Genomic DNA, 15,526 nt, shown 5'->3' with positions numbered 1-15,526 from the left:
GCCCGATCAGGGAGCTCACTCTAGCTGGAGTCCTTGGGGCGCTCGCGCTTGGAGGAGAGTTCCATTGATGGAGGTTGAGGCGGATGCGGTGGAGTAGGAGTGGAGGAGGAGGAGGAGGAGGCGGTGTTCTTTCTTGAGTTGGCGATCTGGGAGGAGGAGAAATTTCGAAATGTCTCTGAGAAATCTCAGGCGGGGGAATATTTCTCTTTTTCAGTTTTTTTCCCTTCAGCTTTACAGTAAGTGGTGGAATACTTGGAGATGTCAATTCAGAGATTCATCTCTTGTCCAGCATCAAGTGACTGAGGGGCTCTTCAGATTGTAACCAAAATAAACCTTATTAAATTTTGGCAGGATTTATTATGTATTTACCAAAGATTGATAAGAAACTAAATATATGCACATCTTTGACAACTTTACCTAAAAATTAGTATGGTTTGAAATGACCTCAATCTGAACAGCACTGGATTCCTGCGGCTGGATCCTGCGGCTCGAGATTGTATACACGCTTAGATTATGAAACTTCAAGGAGCAAATTGCATACACGCTTTGAGCCTTTGATATCAAGTACTGACATGCATGTCCAAATTATGTCTGAAAACAAATGTTCGCTAAGCCGAACTGTGTACGTGTAACATTGTAAATAATATGTGGTTTTCCTTTCCGAGAAACAGAGATTTGAAGGCTGAAAAACAGATAGGGGAAACATTTTATTCCTTCTTTGAGAGGGAGATAGGACAGCAGTTCACACAACCTACTCGCCTGCCACAAGCCGTTGCATCTTTATTCACAGGCTAGAGAGGATATTACGGTTTTTATTTCTTATATCACATCATATGTACCATGACGACACAACGCCACAGTACAAAGGAAAATTGGCCTATGACCTACCAGTCCATAAATGGGTTACAAATAACATCTGCTCTTACGCCTACTAAAACCATGAGTTCTATGATACTTCTATCTGATTCCGGGACATACTCCTACAGTCTCTTGGCCTATACTTGTTGGCAGTTTTTCACTAGCAGCGAGCCATCAGCCAGTAATAATCCCAGCAAGGACATCACTCCTCCCTCTTGCAAATATGGTGTAGACTAGGCGTATAGCGTCTAGCCAACTGTCAATGGTCTCCCAGTTATCAGCAACCTGCCACAAGCACAACAAAACATTTGTTATGCACTCGAAACTATATACTCAGTTGTTTGTCACTAACTTGATAATGATAGCTGAGGACATTATAGGCATAGAGTTGTAGTTATCCATTTTACAAGGAAAGCAGAGAAAATAGTCCATTTGTAGATAAAGGAAAACATCTGTAATCCATTTCGATAGAACAAATGAACAATTGCAAATTGAAATGCATACCAAGAATCTAGGGCCATGAATAGTATCGATGCGAAGGCCAGCACCGGGTGGCAGGGTTAGATCAGCGCATGCTGACACAGAAACAATGTCTGCAACAACTATCCTGAAAAGCTTTCTGCCGCTGTCCACATGCCCAGGTGATTGTGATGGAGGCTGGTCAGAGGCATTGACCTACAATTTACAACACATAGCAGTTTGAGCAGGCACGATAATGACAAAGAACAATTACAGACAGCAGTAACTTCAAAATGGACAATATTATCATCTAAAGCAAGTGCACAAAGAACAGTGGCAGAACTACCTGCTGGAGTTCTTCATGGTTCAAAACAAACTGTGACCTCTCCCATTCTTTGTGTGGTGCAATGGCACTATTTTCTGGAGGAGCAATCAAATATCCCACTTTGAGATATGGCAAAGGCAGCTGCATGACATAGAATGACAGCAAGAACAAGGTTACTTCTGCCATATCAAGAAATAAGATAAGAAGCCATGTACTGAAATAACAATGTATACTCAAAACTAAAGAACAGCAGAGTAAAAATTTGACAGGTTCAAAGTCCTATGTCTATTCATCTTTTATCTTCCACATAAAAACGACTTAACAAAAAAAAAGATAAGTGAATTCTAAGATAATAAATTAAGAAATAAACATATTCTAGCCATATCTTAACTACTGCTGGCTAACAACTGATAAAAATAAACAATAAATTAAGAGTTTGTCAAGAAATAAAATTAGTGTCTTACCATTGAACGGACTAATCGCAAAGCACTGCGGTAGACCTGAATTATACAAAAAGGGACATTGTCAGCTATAAAGTTTTTATGAAGAAGTCCCATACATAAATTAGAAAATTAAAAGACAAAAAGAAATACCGAGTAATTTGGCTTCAGTGCATGGGCAGCTGCAACATAGATAGCAGACTGACTGTAAAACTCGCTAGCGGACACACCTGGCTTCCCAGACCTCATTGTATCCTCAGCTAAACCATACTGAGACATTTAATAAGACAAGAAGACAGATTCTTGTTATTATCATAAAACTTAATCAGCTAAGGTTTTCACAAGTCACTGCAGCTACATTAAAACAATAGATTATTGCTAGGTGAGTAATGGAAGTCAGGAATCATACCAAGACTGTCCCAAGATTGTATATTGCCCGATGGAAATCAAATTGCAGTTGAATTGCAGCTCGAAACTGCCAAGACATCAGAAGGGGGGCGTCAACAGCCCAATAGTTTATAGAAGATACAATCATCAAAAATGATTCTCGCACAGTAATAGAAATTGCATCTACCTTACTTATAGCTGTTTTTATGATGGTTTGCTTCTCACGAGCCGGAACAATTGCACTCAGTTCCTGCAATACAAATTCATACTCCTAGCTGAAAAAAAATACAGCATAGCAAATATAGCTCAAGAGCAGAGAGCTAAGGAATATCCCAGATTGAGAAGGCTACAATAACAAGAAGTCAAATGTGGGATTACCTGTAGTCCAAGACCCCAATTATTAAGAGCCTGTAATCAAAGATATAACTAATATAAGCAACAATGGCATGGGTTCTCAAGTGAGAACTGAAAATAGGGGGAGTGTGTGGAAAGAAAATCCAAGTTGATATGATCTGTCAATGTTCAACTCATAGCTTTGCCCAAAATGAAGAATGAAGAGAATGGTTAAAAGGAAGTGACATGAATTGTACAGTATTACGATTGAGGTATATCAAGTTTTGGTTTCTCAGTGGATGTAATTTTAAAATTTCTTCTTTTGGACCATTTGATGGAAGAATGAACATTCAGTGAGGCCTTTTTTCCTTAAAGGGCATATTAGGATTTAGATTAAAAAAATGTATTCTAAATGTAAAGGTAAGGCCTCTACAAACGGTTCTCTACATTCTACAACCCATATGATAGCATTTTTATGGTATGGCACAACTCCATATTTTTTTGAACCTTCCCATTTCATTAATTGCATTGACGTGAATTTCTTCCACTTAAATCAAATAAGAATGTTTCTTCTTCACAAAAAGGCAAACATTTCATATCTTCTCTTTTTTTTTCTTATGTTGTAAAGTCCTGAAGATAAGGAAAAAGGATCTAGGTTCTGACCTGCGGACTATTCCAATTTAGCTGGACAGCCTTCTCATAATTCAGTATTGCCTGCAATGGAATGGAACCATACATAACACGTGGCATCAAACTTCATTATAAACTTTAAACAGTATGACAGTGTATTCCTTGTAAAGAAAAAGATCACCTTATGACTCAGTAAAACCTAGTAGAAAAAAATAGGTATCATTTGTTATAGATGAGTGATGACAAAAGTTAGTCTATGCAAAACTAGAAGTGTGATTCCGGTTTCCATTTACAAGCACATAACCGAAAAAAAAACAAGTCTCAGGGCAGCATATATGCTTCAATAAAGTGATGGATCATTAGAACAACCCATTCCAAGACTATCTGGACAAGGTAGATTTGGAAAATCACCATCAAAATTTGCAGTAGGAATCAATTCCTATTTCCACCAATACAGTTTGTTTCGTTAGAATATGTTCGAAACCAAACAGCGGTATTAAGAGATACACAGAACTTTTTTTAAGAATATGCTAGGTTGATTTTGCCCCAAATATCAAAGGCAAACTGGCTAAGTTTAGTATAGAAAAAGACAGATAAAAATAAGCCTCAAATATGATGATCACATTGTGTCAGCATAGCTTACAGTAAACCGCAAGAATTAATGTCATCACGAAGTGCCATTATGAGTTTTATGCCGCTTACTACCCAATTGGCTATTGAGAAAGTTGTGGCTTACACTGCCATCGAGATATATGAAGGAAGCAACCAACTTATTAGTATAACTAAAAAATATTATCATATAGAATTTTAACTTGATAACTGAAAGGAAAATTGCACAATGTTGATCATTTAAATAATGCAAATTGCAATCAATGGAATTTCACTAGATGAATAAACATTATACTGATAACAGGGAGCAACAAGATATATAGCATAAACATTTTAACAAAGCATGTACATGTGTGAGGCTTGTAAGTAAACCTGCTTCCAGAGCTCTTCAGCTTCTTTAGTACGACCTCGCATTTTAGCCCGATCAGCAATAGCAATAGCCCAGTTATAATATGCCTAAAAGGGGAAATGGGTGCTTGAAATAAGTACAAAATAGTCAAATATGGACATCTAATATACAGCAAATGAGAGCACTTTTTATCCACCAGAACCATAGATTACATTCTGCGGGATGATCTACAATTCTAAATGCTTTTGATAGAGTATTGGTGGTAAAAAATGGCCATGTCTCTTCTCATCTTTTCTTGGACAAGACCAACTCAGAAAATTCTCTTATCAATTCAAATTCTTCAAATCAAACAAATGTGAGGAACAAAAACTTACATCATAAAGAGTTGGGCAAAGACGGGTAGCTTCAGCATACTTTTTGCAAGCCTCCTCAAGCAATGCATCTTTGGACGAACTAGAATTTGGATCTACATTGTCTGCACTCTCCTGAATCAATATTTTGAGAGAATATTATCAATCATACATTGGTCACAGTTAAGTATTAACAACAGTACAACACAATAACTGGCACATCACATAACTTAAGAAGAATGCAGATGTACCTGGAGAACAAGGGCCCAATTATAATATGCATCAGGGTCATCATGATTTCTTTCTATTGCGCTTATGTATCTGCATGAAAGATTTTATAAGACTTGACAGAACAAGTAATTACAGATGAAGGACATTTAAAGTGTAAGATAATAGCAAGAGAAAGGATATTCAGGAAAGATAACACAACCTTTTGGCAGCAAAAGAAAGAATCCTCTGGCGAGAACGGCCTTCCTCGTCAACTCCAGTGACACTATTTATTAAGTCCATTGCAACATCATGATGGGATGAAAACTGCTGCATACTCTCTTGGCTGAAATAAATTCGAGACAGTCTCATCAATGTGTACGGAGAATGGGATAGACATGCACTATATGTTGTACATAACACAATATTTTACCCATGATGTTTAAGAATGGAATTAAACATTCCACAATGTTTAAGAATTACCCATGATATTGCAAAGCAATGTACAGTGGCACGAAAAGTGGCTTTTATATATCCTTATCTAGCAGTAAAACTAACCTAAAAGAAGGTCGACTAGGTGAGAGGTCTGCTAGATTTGCTAGGGCGGTAATTTTGCTTTGCTCAACTATGACCACTGATACTTGACAAACAATTCTCATCAAAACAAAGAATTATGGTTGCAGGCTTGCATGTTGCAGCTAATCATTCCAATACAACAACTATCATAAGTATCAGCATCACAATTCACATTGATGAGATTAACTCAACTATGGTGGTGGAATTCTAACTAAAGCAATAGTTAAACATCGAATAAAACTCTGCAGGCAACAGAGCAATTAACACTCAACGCAAACACGACTAAATCGAACTGATACGGTACATGTCGTGAGATCTGAATGGACTGCATCTCCACGAACCTGTACGACGAACCCTGGGCATCCGCCGATCCGATCCCGTTCCTCTCCCCAGACGCCGCCTTCACGCCGCTCCCGGCCGCGACCTCGTGGTCCTCCTTGAGCTCCCGCATGGCGAACGGGCGGGACCCCTCCGCCCCGAGCACCGCGTTCGCCTCCTCCTGCTTCACCGTCGCCGATCGCGGCGGCTCCTCCTCCTCCTCCACCCCCACCTCCACCCCATCCGCCGCGCCGCCCCGCGCCGTCCTCACCTGCGCGGGCTCTTTCATCGCACGGACGGATCAGGGCACGGCACCCGCGCTGCGCTACCGCGGCGAGATCTCCGAGCGCGCGCGCGCCGCGGCGGCGGTGGTCTCCACTCCTCCTCTCGCCTCGCCTCGCCTCGCCTCGCGCGACGTTGGACTTGGCAAAAAAATCAAATGGCGAAGCAAAAAGCGGAGGAGACGACTGACTCCGAGGTAGGGGAAGCCGCCGCCTACGTGTCAACGGTTACGTCACCACGAGGCGAGCCGATGGGCCGGGCCCAACGGAAGGCCCACATAAGAAGCAGCCATGCTGAGGAAGGGAAGGGTATTTGGGTAAAACCACTTGTCGAGTAGTACGGTACACTGGTGCAGAGCGAGGAAGAGACCACGAGGCATGATAATGGGCCGGACCCAATTACCCAAAGCAGCCGTGCGTTGCGTAGTAGGCAGGGAACGAAGGGTATTTCGGTAAAACCACATGGGCAAGCAAGTAAACGGTGGACTCGGGTCGGGGTGCGCAGCGTCTCAAATACCGCGGGGTTTCCGGCGCCGCCGAGAGAGCGGAGCGTGTCCAGATCGCGTGACTCCCCCACACTCCGCTCCGCTCCCCCCGCGGCCACGCGCTCCTCGTCGGCTTCCGCTTCCTCCCACCACCTCGCAGGTGAGCCAGCCGCGCGCCTCTTTGCGTGGCGGAGTTCTCTCCTTTCTTCTCGGGTGCGCGAAGAAGGGGGGCTGATTGTTTGTTTCTCTGGTGTTTTGGGGGGGGGAATTTCTCTTTGCAGCGTTGCAGGGCGTGGGCGTGGGCGGCGGACATGGCCGGCGAGAAGAAGGTGTTCGGGTTCGAGGAGGTGGCCGGCCACAACGTCACCAAGGATTGCTGGCTCATCATCGCCGGGAAGGTTTTTTTTTTCTTTCTTTATCCTCTTTCTCTGCGATTAGTGTTTGTTTCGTGGTCACCAATTCTCACCAAGAAGGTATAATAAATCACTCGCAACCCATACTATTCATAGGAATGAGTCCAAATTATCAGCATCTGAGATGACATGACTTCAGACTTGACATGACCCCCTAACCCCTAGCTGGGATATAACCTTTTTTTAGGAAAAAATAAAAGGTAGTAGTCCTCCCAACCCCTAAGCAAACACCAAGCTCACATCATTATCCTGCTCTGGGCATAGGTTCCACACCAGCAAACCTCGTTTTGGATGTTGGGTTACTACATCCCTGGAATAAAGAATCTGCTTCAGTGTAAGAGCAAGCAAACATAAGAAAACACAGCAAAATAAAATGCTGACCATGACAAAGCTTGTGGGCACTGTGCAGAATGTTCTTGTTGGTGACTAATCGACTCGTTTCCCCTCTATCATTTAGGATAAATAAATGCGCTATCTGCCAGATGGTTAGATACTTGAAGCCAGAGGACAATACACGATAGATTGTTTACTTGAAGGGTAGAATTAATTCATTTGGGCTTGCATTACATATGGCTATCAACATATTACAGTATGTGGTGGTTGTGTAACTTGTATTTGCAAAGTTCCTCGATCAGATTCTTTTGTGGACTCATGATTGGTATGTCTGCAAGGTATCTGTGGAGTCTCGAACAAATATGTGTTTTTAAGATGGAAAGTACCCACCATTAATCTAATGGTTACAAGGTAGAATCTCTCTACCTTTTTACGTAAAAAAAAAAAGAGATGGAAAGCAGGCATAATTCTATCAGCGGGTATGTCCATTGCAGGTCGAGTGACTTTCATTTAGTGTTCAGTGTGCTTAGGTACTGCATGCACCTCAAATAATGATATGGCTTACATTCAACCCACTTGAATTAGAGAGAGAGAGTAGTCGTGCATGGTGGAATTAAAGGAGTTATTAGTGCATTTGATTCATACGACCCTCTAAAACATTATGCATTTGTACTCCGTGTGGTCAATAGTTTTGGTTGTCTCTCCCCTTCACAATTATGATATTTGGAAAGTGTATGGATTAGTATGGCCTGTGTACAACGAACCATGTGCTACTACAGCCTATGCATAACAGTAGGTTTTCTCTGCAGTGAAAAAGAGATGTACCATTAAATTGTCTAGTTCCTTGGGTTAAGTAATTATGGTTGGTATAGACATGCATATTCATCTCTTCCATAAGATTAGGATTGTACTCTCCTTGTCCCAAAATAAATAAACCTAGGATGAAACATTACCTAGTGTCTAGATTCATGGTACTAGGTAATGTCCCATCTCATTCTAGACTTGTTTATTTTGGAGCGGAGGGAGTATGAAGTAAAACATGGTGAAAACATAAAAAACTTATGTTTGGCCCATATTTAATGTCATCTGCCGTATGTTGCTTGCCGATAAGAAATTGTGCTAATATGGAGATTTATGCACTTGACCATAACATCTCATCCTTGTTAACATTTCAGGTATATGATGTTACTTCTTTTATGGATGAGCACCCTGGTGGCGATGAAGTGTTGCTAGCAGTAACTGGTGAGATATATTTTCTTTCATTTCATAATTAATGATGAAACTGACTGTCAACATTATTAAACCATTGCCATCTCAATATCAAAGCTGACCCCTCCTCTCCAATGCACGTAGGCAAAGACGCAACCAATGATTTTGAAGACATTGGCCACAGTGAATCAGCAAGGGAGATGATGGAGAAGTATCTCATTGGGGAGATTGATGCTTCAACCATCCCAGTAAAGCGTACTCATGTCACTCCCCAGCAAGCGCCCGGCAACCCAGACAAGGGCGATGACATGCTCATTAAGATCTTGCAGTTTCTTGTCCCCATCTTGATCTTGGGGCTTGCATTTGCTATCCGGCAGTACACCAAATCTGAGTAGATCTGTTATTACAATGTTGATAATCAATATGGTCCATGAAGCTATATTAGGTGAAATGATTTGGATCAAAAGAACTAAATAATGATATTTGTTGAGGGGAACGGTATGTTGTATTGTTATATTATGGAGTATTATGTATCCCGAACATCCGTGTTACATATTTGTGCCCAAATATTGTTCATTTGGAACGGCTGGGATATGAAATAACATAACAAATGACTTTCGTAGCGTAGAACACTTCGGAGAATTCGACACAAAGAGAAGTGAAATTATTCTTCTTTGATGTAACTTCTGATATTTGTGTTCTGTTTGTTGAAGTCCTCACGAAGCAAACATCTATGCTTATGTACACAGACAAGAAACACTGGGGGTAGCCATTGATTTGTTTCTATTTTAGGTACTGGTTTACCGGTTCCAACCGCATGTCCACTACTACCTCTGTTTAAGGCAATGTTAGAAAGCCTTATAACCTAAAACGCTCTGTTTAAGGCAACGTTAGAAAGCCTTATAACCTAAAACGGAGGAAGTAGAATTTGCCCCTTGCACATTGGTATGATGCTATCACATGGATTTGCAGGATACTGACAGCGACCACAGCAAGAAAGAAATCCACACGCATAGATGGTCCAGTTACACCACTATGATCAAGAAAAGATAATGGCCTAATCCTGAGAGGCAGCTAGACTGGGACACCATGCAACTGAGCCTGTGGTACTGTAGGTCTGTAGTCCCAAACTAACACATATCCATGGAGGGAGTGTTAGTGAAAAAGAGATGAAATATGACGTAAGGATGAAAATGTGTAAAGTAATACAACAAGCCGTGTACAAAATGAGTAGAGTGTATCAGTATATCACTACTCAATCCTACCGTGAAGGGTCGTTACTAGATCGTGCGCATCGTCCAGGAGCTTCCAAATGTCCAGCTGCCCAGCCATGCTGTTACACTCCCTTATGATCTCATCCATGCTGCTATAGCTCTCTATTATCAGTTTCCTCTTCTGCAGCACGCTGGCCGCAATTGCATATAGTAGCAAGTCATCAGTTGGAGGGGCTCCTAACCGCAGTTTCCCCAACGATGATTTTGCAATTCCAGCACGGTTTGCTGCCTGATCGGCCCACATAACCTCCCATAGACAGAGGGTCTGCTCAAAGGTCAGCTCCCTTCGGAACATGACCACCACCATTCTGTAAACAAAGAAGCAGTCCTCAGCTTGGAGCATCTCCAAATGTCTGTAAAGATGGAAGTCCTTGTATTTGATTATCCTGGCTACCATGTTCAGTTGCCTGCGAATGCCCACTTCATCAAGCCTGAAATTATGACGGGCTTTCCTCATAAAACCAGCAAAGCACCAGAAGGCTTCATTGTCATCTTCCAGTACGGCAAGTAGAGGTGCAAGAAGGTCGCTCATGCCCTGGCAATATCCAATTTCTGGGTCATAGATGGCATAAGCCTCAAGAATTGGAACAAGGCGTGCTGCATGACGGATCCTATGTGGTTCCAAATGTTCGTAATCTTTCAGACAAACAGCTTTAGCAGATTCAATTGCCTTCTCCCTGGAAACTACAGCTTGAGATGGGGAGTAAGAAACCCATTCATCATTAGCACGAACTGCATCCAAGCGGATAATTCGTTGCCAAGTCTCAAAATCCTCAATTGTGCGTACAGATTTCACAGGACGAGCAGCCTTAGATAACTCGCTATCATTTTCCATGTTTCCTCCTGTGTTGGAATATCTCGGGATACTTTCTTGTTCATCCTCAGTTAAAGATTGCTGAACTGAGGCGACAACCATATGAGATGTTTCTACATGAGTCAGGCCACTTGATTCACTTTCTTCCTCACTAGATGAACTAGATGAAGAATGATTTCCATCTGTCAGCTTCTCAGGGCTTGTTTTAGATGTGTCATCCTGCACTTCTTCTCCTGGATTGGCAGATGGATTTTCCTCCTCACTAACAAGATGATCTTCGACAAAAGATTTTTCAGCCACTTCTTCAGATACAACGGGACCAACAGTGTCATCGCCAACAAGATGCTCTTCTACACTAGATTTATCAGGTACTTCTTCAGATCCAGCTGGATTGACAGTGTCTTCGCCTTTTTCAGAACTAACACACTCCACATGTTTGGCTCCAGCGGCTTCATTTGATTGTTTGTTCTCTTCATTGATGTAGACAGATTTTCGCAGGCAATGGTTCCTCAATAACAGATAACCTTTCCTACAAAATTCATCCACCATTAAAAAGTCAACTTCAGATAACCCAGAAAAAAGAACACAAGAGGCACTAGTCAAATTTCAAAATAAAGAGTAGCAGATATAACATGTTAACTCTATCAGGAAAGGTTCTCAAGTGGATTTGGTTTGATTGGTCAGCTTTGGGCAGGTATATGAGGATGCGATAAAGCAGGAAGAACAGAGAGACATACAAAATGTGCATGCAGAAGAATGTACCTGTTCTGTGCCTTAACCGCGTCTCTTTCAGATTCTGAACTACCAAGACTGTAACTGCATAAGAATGAAAAATTCAGATCACATGGAAGCTATCTTCAAGACACAACTAACACACATATATATATGCTACAATATGCAACCACACAATATTCCTCACTGTAGCAATACATTCTTCTCACATTCTGCTGATTGAAAGAAAAAAAAACACTTTATAAGTTGTACTTGGCACACAAAAGGAGGCGAGCCATTAGCGCATAATTAATTGAGTATTAAGTATTACAAACTTGAAAAATGAATTTATTTGTTTTTTTATAAGAAACTTCTATATATAAAATATTTGCAAAAAACACACCATTTAGCGGTTCGGGAAACATGCTCACAATAAACGAGGGAGTAGACAATCAGATAAGCTCTTTAGAACGCACCCTTAGTAACTACTCAGCATGTGTGTACAACTGGTATGATCAGAAGTTCTGTTATGCTCCTGCACACTTAGCCTATGTTCAGAAGTTGAGATGCTAGCCTAGAAGTCTTTCCTCAAATCCAGGAGGCAAAATCAATTGTCATTTGCTTAAGTACAAGATGATCATAGCATGTTGCCGATATAATTATTCATCTGAACACGTAAGTCCTTGACTATAGCCGTCTCGAAATTAAGTTTTCCAGAGTACTTACACTCCCAGAAGGAATGGCCAGACCTGTGCTCTGATACTTGGCTCAATCCCCTGTCACAGAAGCACATAGAACAAAATCATATAACTCCTTAACCTACACCGAATCATGGAAACATAATAGTAGAATACTTCATCCGTTTCACAATGTAAGACTTTCTAGCATTGCCATATTCATTTAGATGTTAATGAATCTAGACATATGTATGTGTTTAGATTCATTAACATCTATATATATGTAGGCAATGCTAGAAAATCTTACATTGTGAAATGGAGGGAGTATAAACGAAAAAGCAAAACTCTCTTACTCCGCTTCGAACTTTCTTCAGAAGCTTCACTCCGCCGTCCTTAAGCTTCCCCTCCGGCGTGAACAAGCTGACCCATTCATGGGGCTTAAGCGCGGCCTTCCTCCGCCGCCGCCACCACGGCGATTTGAGCCCACCTCTGCAATCAAAGCACCCGCTAGCAACTCAGCGAAAGGAAGCCAGGAAGGGAACACCACACCAGGCCTCCTAGAGGATGGGGAGTAAGGGTTGGGAGGCGACGAACCTGCGGGAGGAGACAACGATCACGACGAGCACGAGGCCGGCGGCGGCCGTGACACCGACGGCGACGGCGGTGTTCCATCGGCCGCCGCCATGGGCTCCGCCGAGGGGGCCGAGGAGGCCCGCGGCGGCGCGCTCGACGAGGCCCCACGCCCACATCGGGCGCCGATGCCCGACGGATCGCTCCACGGCTCCCGTTCCGGCGCTTCCCCCTTCGCCGCAGCTGCCGCCGCCGCCGCGATCCCCCTCCCTCTGCTCTCGCGATGGATGGATTCCGGCCACCTGATTTCCTTTTTCCTTTTTTTTTTTTTTACAATTTCCGAGCGGTTTCGAGGAAGGGGTGCGTGTAACACGTCACACGTCGTGTGTCGGTTTGGTGCCTAGCAAACCAGGCCACTAGGGCACCATCAACATTAACGGCCCAACAATAGCCCACCACCTACAACGGGCTGTTCACACCAGCTACCTAGGAAAAGAATAAGTTCATTTTAGGTTCCTCTTCTCGACGTCGAATTTCAGAAACATCATACCATATCCTTTAACTTACAAAATCAGGTTAAAGGGGGTTCTAAGCCAGTATAGCTCCTGGTTTCGTTTGACGCTTGAGCCAAAACGACACGTCGGACGAAACCTATGCTACCTTGGGACCCTATCTCTACTATTATAGAAATTGAAGATGATTTTACCGGTATTTTGGTACATTATCCGTGTATGAGTTGGTTTTTAAGTTTGTTTACTTTTGGAATTACATATCCGTATTTGAGTCAGTTTTTAAGATCGTTCACTTTTGGTAATACAGAAGGAATCATATAAGAAATCTGTTTAAAAAAACTCGCACGCTAACTTGAGACGATCGGACTCCTAATTACAGCTCATGATTTTCTAAAAATATATATATCCAAGTGGACTCCCACCGTGAATTTCATTTTAACTAAATTAAATAACAATAATAAGATTAAAATAGACTTCACCCGTTGCAACTCACGGGTATTTTTTTTCCAGTTAAACCAATTTTGCAAGTTAAAGGACACGCTATATATGTTATTGCGGTTTAAGAACGTTTCTGAAACTCTATGTCAAAGGAGCAAAAGTGAACTTATTTCACCTAGGGACATTAATGGCACATCCACCTCAATAGGCCCACTACAATAACAGCCCATTAAATTCAACTCCCACCAACATCACGCATAACAAGAGGCAAGGAGCACGTGAAGAGATTGTGTGGCGTAGCATGATATCCTTGCGTACGTACGTTAGATATTGCATCTTGGTAAACCCATTCGACACACCAAACGACCGAACCCAACATTTTTTACAGCGACAGGAAGCTGTCGAAATGATGCTATGGCCTAGCCACAAGCACCCATAAGCTAGGAACAGCTACAGAACGAAAAAAAATGGAAGAGAAGTTTTTATGAGCTACTACTCGCGAAATAGCTGGCTTCTTTCCAGATCATAATCTCTTCCTTAATAGCCTCTGCAAGCTGGTCTGGTCTGCTGACTCGCTGATCGAATACTCTAGCATTGCGATCTTTCCAAATTTGCCAACAGATGAGCATGCAAGCGCTGTCGAAATTGTCCCTGTAGCCCTTCTGAAAACAGAGTCTTGCCTGCAACCACCAATCTGCCAGGTGAAGCTGTTCTGATCCCGGGATCGGGAAGGGAGTGCTGATCCATTTGCCGCATGCTGGTGAGCTAACGTGACCGAACCCAACATTATGTTCCTCCCTCCTCCCAGGTCGCTTGGTGAGCTAATGTGACCAAATCCCTCAAAATTTTGCTCCATTTACCGTTAGCTCAACGACCACTCACCTACTGATCACTCCCCCCTATAAAACCCCTCACTCGCACACCACCGCATCACGCAACACACAACCCAACTCTCATCTCATCACAACCGCGCGAGCGAGCAGTCACCTGCAGCGCGCGGCGATCGATCGATCGATGGCGTCCGTGACGACGACGGTGACGACGGGCACGATGGCGGCGGCGGCGGCGGCGGAGGTTGGGAAGGAGAGGGAGGGGGCGGAGGTGGTGAGCGGGGCGGTGGAGTGCTTCAAGCAGTCGATGGAGCTGATGAGGGCGCTGGGTTTCCCGGAGGGGATGATGCCGCTGCGGGGGCTGGAGGAGTGCGGGCTGGTGCGGGAGACGGGGTTCGTGTGGATGCGGCAGAAGGCGCCGTACGAGCACTACTTCCGCGGCACGGGGACGCGGGTGCGGTACGACGTCGAGGTGACGGCGTTCGTGGAGGAAGGGAGGATGAAGCGGATGACCGGCGTGCGGAGCAAGCAGCTCATGCTCTGGGTCCCCATCGTCGAGATGAGCCTCGACGGCGCCGACCGCGTCTACTTCAAGTCCAACGTCGGCATCGGCCGCTCCTTCCCGGCCTCCGCCTTCGCCGACGAGACCGCCGCCGCCGCCGCCTTCCTCAAGGAAGCCGACGCCGCCGCCGCCGCCGCCGAGAAAGAAGCCGCCGCCACAGCCACCGCCGTCACGGCCAACGAGTGATCGATGACGACCGATCATGGTGCTTTGAGAATTGTAATCGAGTTGTGACGCGCAAGAAGTCGTGAGTGGTTACGTGCATGTATCTTTTCTTCTTTTGTTTTGTTTTTTCGGTTTATGATCGGGTCTGCATATATATGTAATCACGATTAATTTCTGCATGAATAAAATCAAACAAAATATTGCGGACGAATTTTTAGTCTCTTGAGAGAAGACATCACCACCTTGTGCGCTTTTACTCACCAAACACAATATATTCATGTATAATGGAGTATATTGTTATAGGAGTATACCAAACCACTATGTATACTGAAATTCAATTACAAAACTCAATATACGCAGTAGAAAAAAAATGGATAATTTGGCTGTAAATAGTGCATTCTAGTTTAAGGT

General features: G+C 43.2%; 4 protein-coding genes across 4 annotated transcripts; 2 read left to right on the top strand and 2 right to left on the bottom strand.

Moving 5' to 3' along the window:
• Positions 1–674: 674 nt before the first annotated feature.
• LOC4349128 (protein HLB1) lies at positions 675–6,316 on the bottom strand. The gene is made up of 14 exons (XM_015759499.2): positions 5,865–6,316; positions 5,171–5,293; positions 4,992–5,061; positions 4,765–4,875; positions 4,414–4,497; positions 3,466–3,516; positions 2,848–2,877; positions 2,657–2,719; positions 2,492–2,557; positions 2,236–2,352; positions 2,107–2,142; positions 1,664–1,783; positions 1,363–1,533; positions 675–1,143 (listed from the first exon to the last, which is right to left on the bottom strand). The coding sequence occupies exons 1-14, from the start codon at positions 6,128–6,130 to the stop codon at positions 1,033–1,035; spliced, it is 1,419 nt and encodes a 472-aa protein (XP_015614985.1). The 5' UTR covers positions 6,131–6,316; the 3' UTR covers positions 675–1,032.
• Positions 6,317–6,668: 352 nt separating this feature from the next.
• Positions 6,669–9,192, top strand: LOC4349127 (cytochrome b5). Its single transcript, XM_015758764.3, has 4 exons — positions 6,669–6,767; positions 6,889–7,005; positions 8,529–8,595; positions 8,707–9,192. The coding sequence occupies exons 2-4, from the start codon at positions 6,919–6,921 to the stop codon at positions 8,955–8,957; spliced, it is 405 nt and encodes a 134-aa protein (XP_015614250.1). The 5' UTR covers positions 6,669–6,767; positions 6,889–6,918; the 3' UTR covers positions 8,958–9,192.
• A 525-nt stretch (positions 9,193–9,717) lies between these two features.
• On the bottom strand, positions 9,718–12,949 carry LOC4349126 (rab GTPase-activating protein 22). The gene is made up of 5 exons (XM_015758762.3): positions 12,633–12,949; positions 12,392–12,527; positions 12,088–12,137; positions 11,413–11,466; positions 9,718–11,179 (listed from the first exon to the last, which is right to left on the bottom strand). Exons 1-5 carry the CDS (start codon positions 12,785–12,787, stop codon positions 9,814–9,816), a joined length of 1,761 nt encoding a protein of 586 aa, XP_015614248.1. The 5' UTR covers positions 12,788–12,949; the 3' UTR covers positions 9,718–9,813.
• A 1,519-nt stretch (positions 12,950–14,468) lies between these two features.
• On the top strand, positions 14,469–15,326 carry LOC4349125 (uncharacterized). Its single transcript, XM_026020856.2, has one exon. The coding sequence runs from the start codon at positions 14,573–14,575 to the stop codon at positions 15,134–15,136; it is 564 nt and encodes a 187-aa protein (XP_025876641.2). The 5' UTR covers positions 14,469–14,572; the 3' UTR covers positions 15,137–15,326.
• Positions 15,327–15,526: the final 200 nt, after the last annotated feature.

This window comes from Oryza sativa, chromosome 10 (genome assembly GCF_034140825.1).
Source record: "Oryza sativa Japonica Group chromosome 10, ASM3414082v1".
Taxonomy (NCBI): domain Eukaryota; kingdom Viridiplantae; phylum Streptophyta; class Magnoliopsida; order Poales; family Poaceae; genus Oryza; species Oryza sativa.
The sequence above is the reverse complement of the archived record's forward strand: the minus strand, read 5'-3'. Positions and strand labels throughout refer to the sequence as shown.

Coding starts and splice junctions, on each gene's coding strand:
- LOC4349128 (XM_015759499.2), bottom strand. CDS start 6,130: ATGAAAGAGCCCGCGCAGGTGAGGACGGCGCGGGGCGGCGCGGCGGAT. Junction 3,517..4,413: donor CTGAAGAGCTCTGGAAGCAG/GTTTACTTACAA, acceptor ATTCCATTGCAG/GCAATACTGAATTATGAGAA. Junction 2,143..2,235: donor CACTGAAGCCAAATTACTCG/GTATTTCTTTTT, acceptor TGTATAATTCAG/GTCTACCGCAGTGCTTTGCG.
- LOC4349127 (XM_015758764.3), top strand. CDS start 6,919: ATGGCCGGCGAGAAGAAGGTGTTCGGGTTCGAGGAGGTGGCCGGCCAC. Junction 7,006..8,528: donor GGCTCATCATCGCCGGGAAG/GTTTTTTTTTTC, acceptor TTAACATTTCAG/GTATATGATGTTACTTCTTT. Junction 8,596..8,706: donor AGTGTTGCTAGCAGTAACTG/GTGAGATATATT, acceptor CAATGCACGTAG/GCAAAGACGCAACCAATGAT.
- LOC4349126 (XM_015758762.3), bottom strand. CDS start 12,787: ATGTGGGCGTGGGGCCTCGTCGAGCGCGCCGCCGCGGGCCTCCTCGGC. Junction 11,467..12,087: donor TGGCCATTCCTTCTGGGAGT/GTAAGTACTCTG, acceptor ATTCTTATGCAG/TTACAGTCTTGGTAGTTCAG. Junction 11,180..11,412: donor GCGGTTAAGGCACAGAACAG/GTACATTCTTCT, acceptor TGAATTTTGTAG/GAAAGGTTATCTGTTATTGA.
- LOC4349125 (XM_026020856.2), top strand. CDS start 14,573: ATGGCGTCCGTGACGACGACGGTGACGACGGGCACGATGGCGGCGGCG.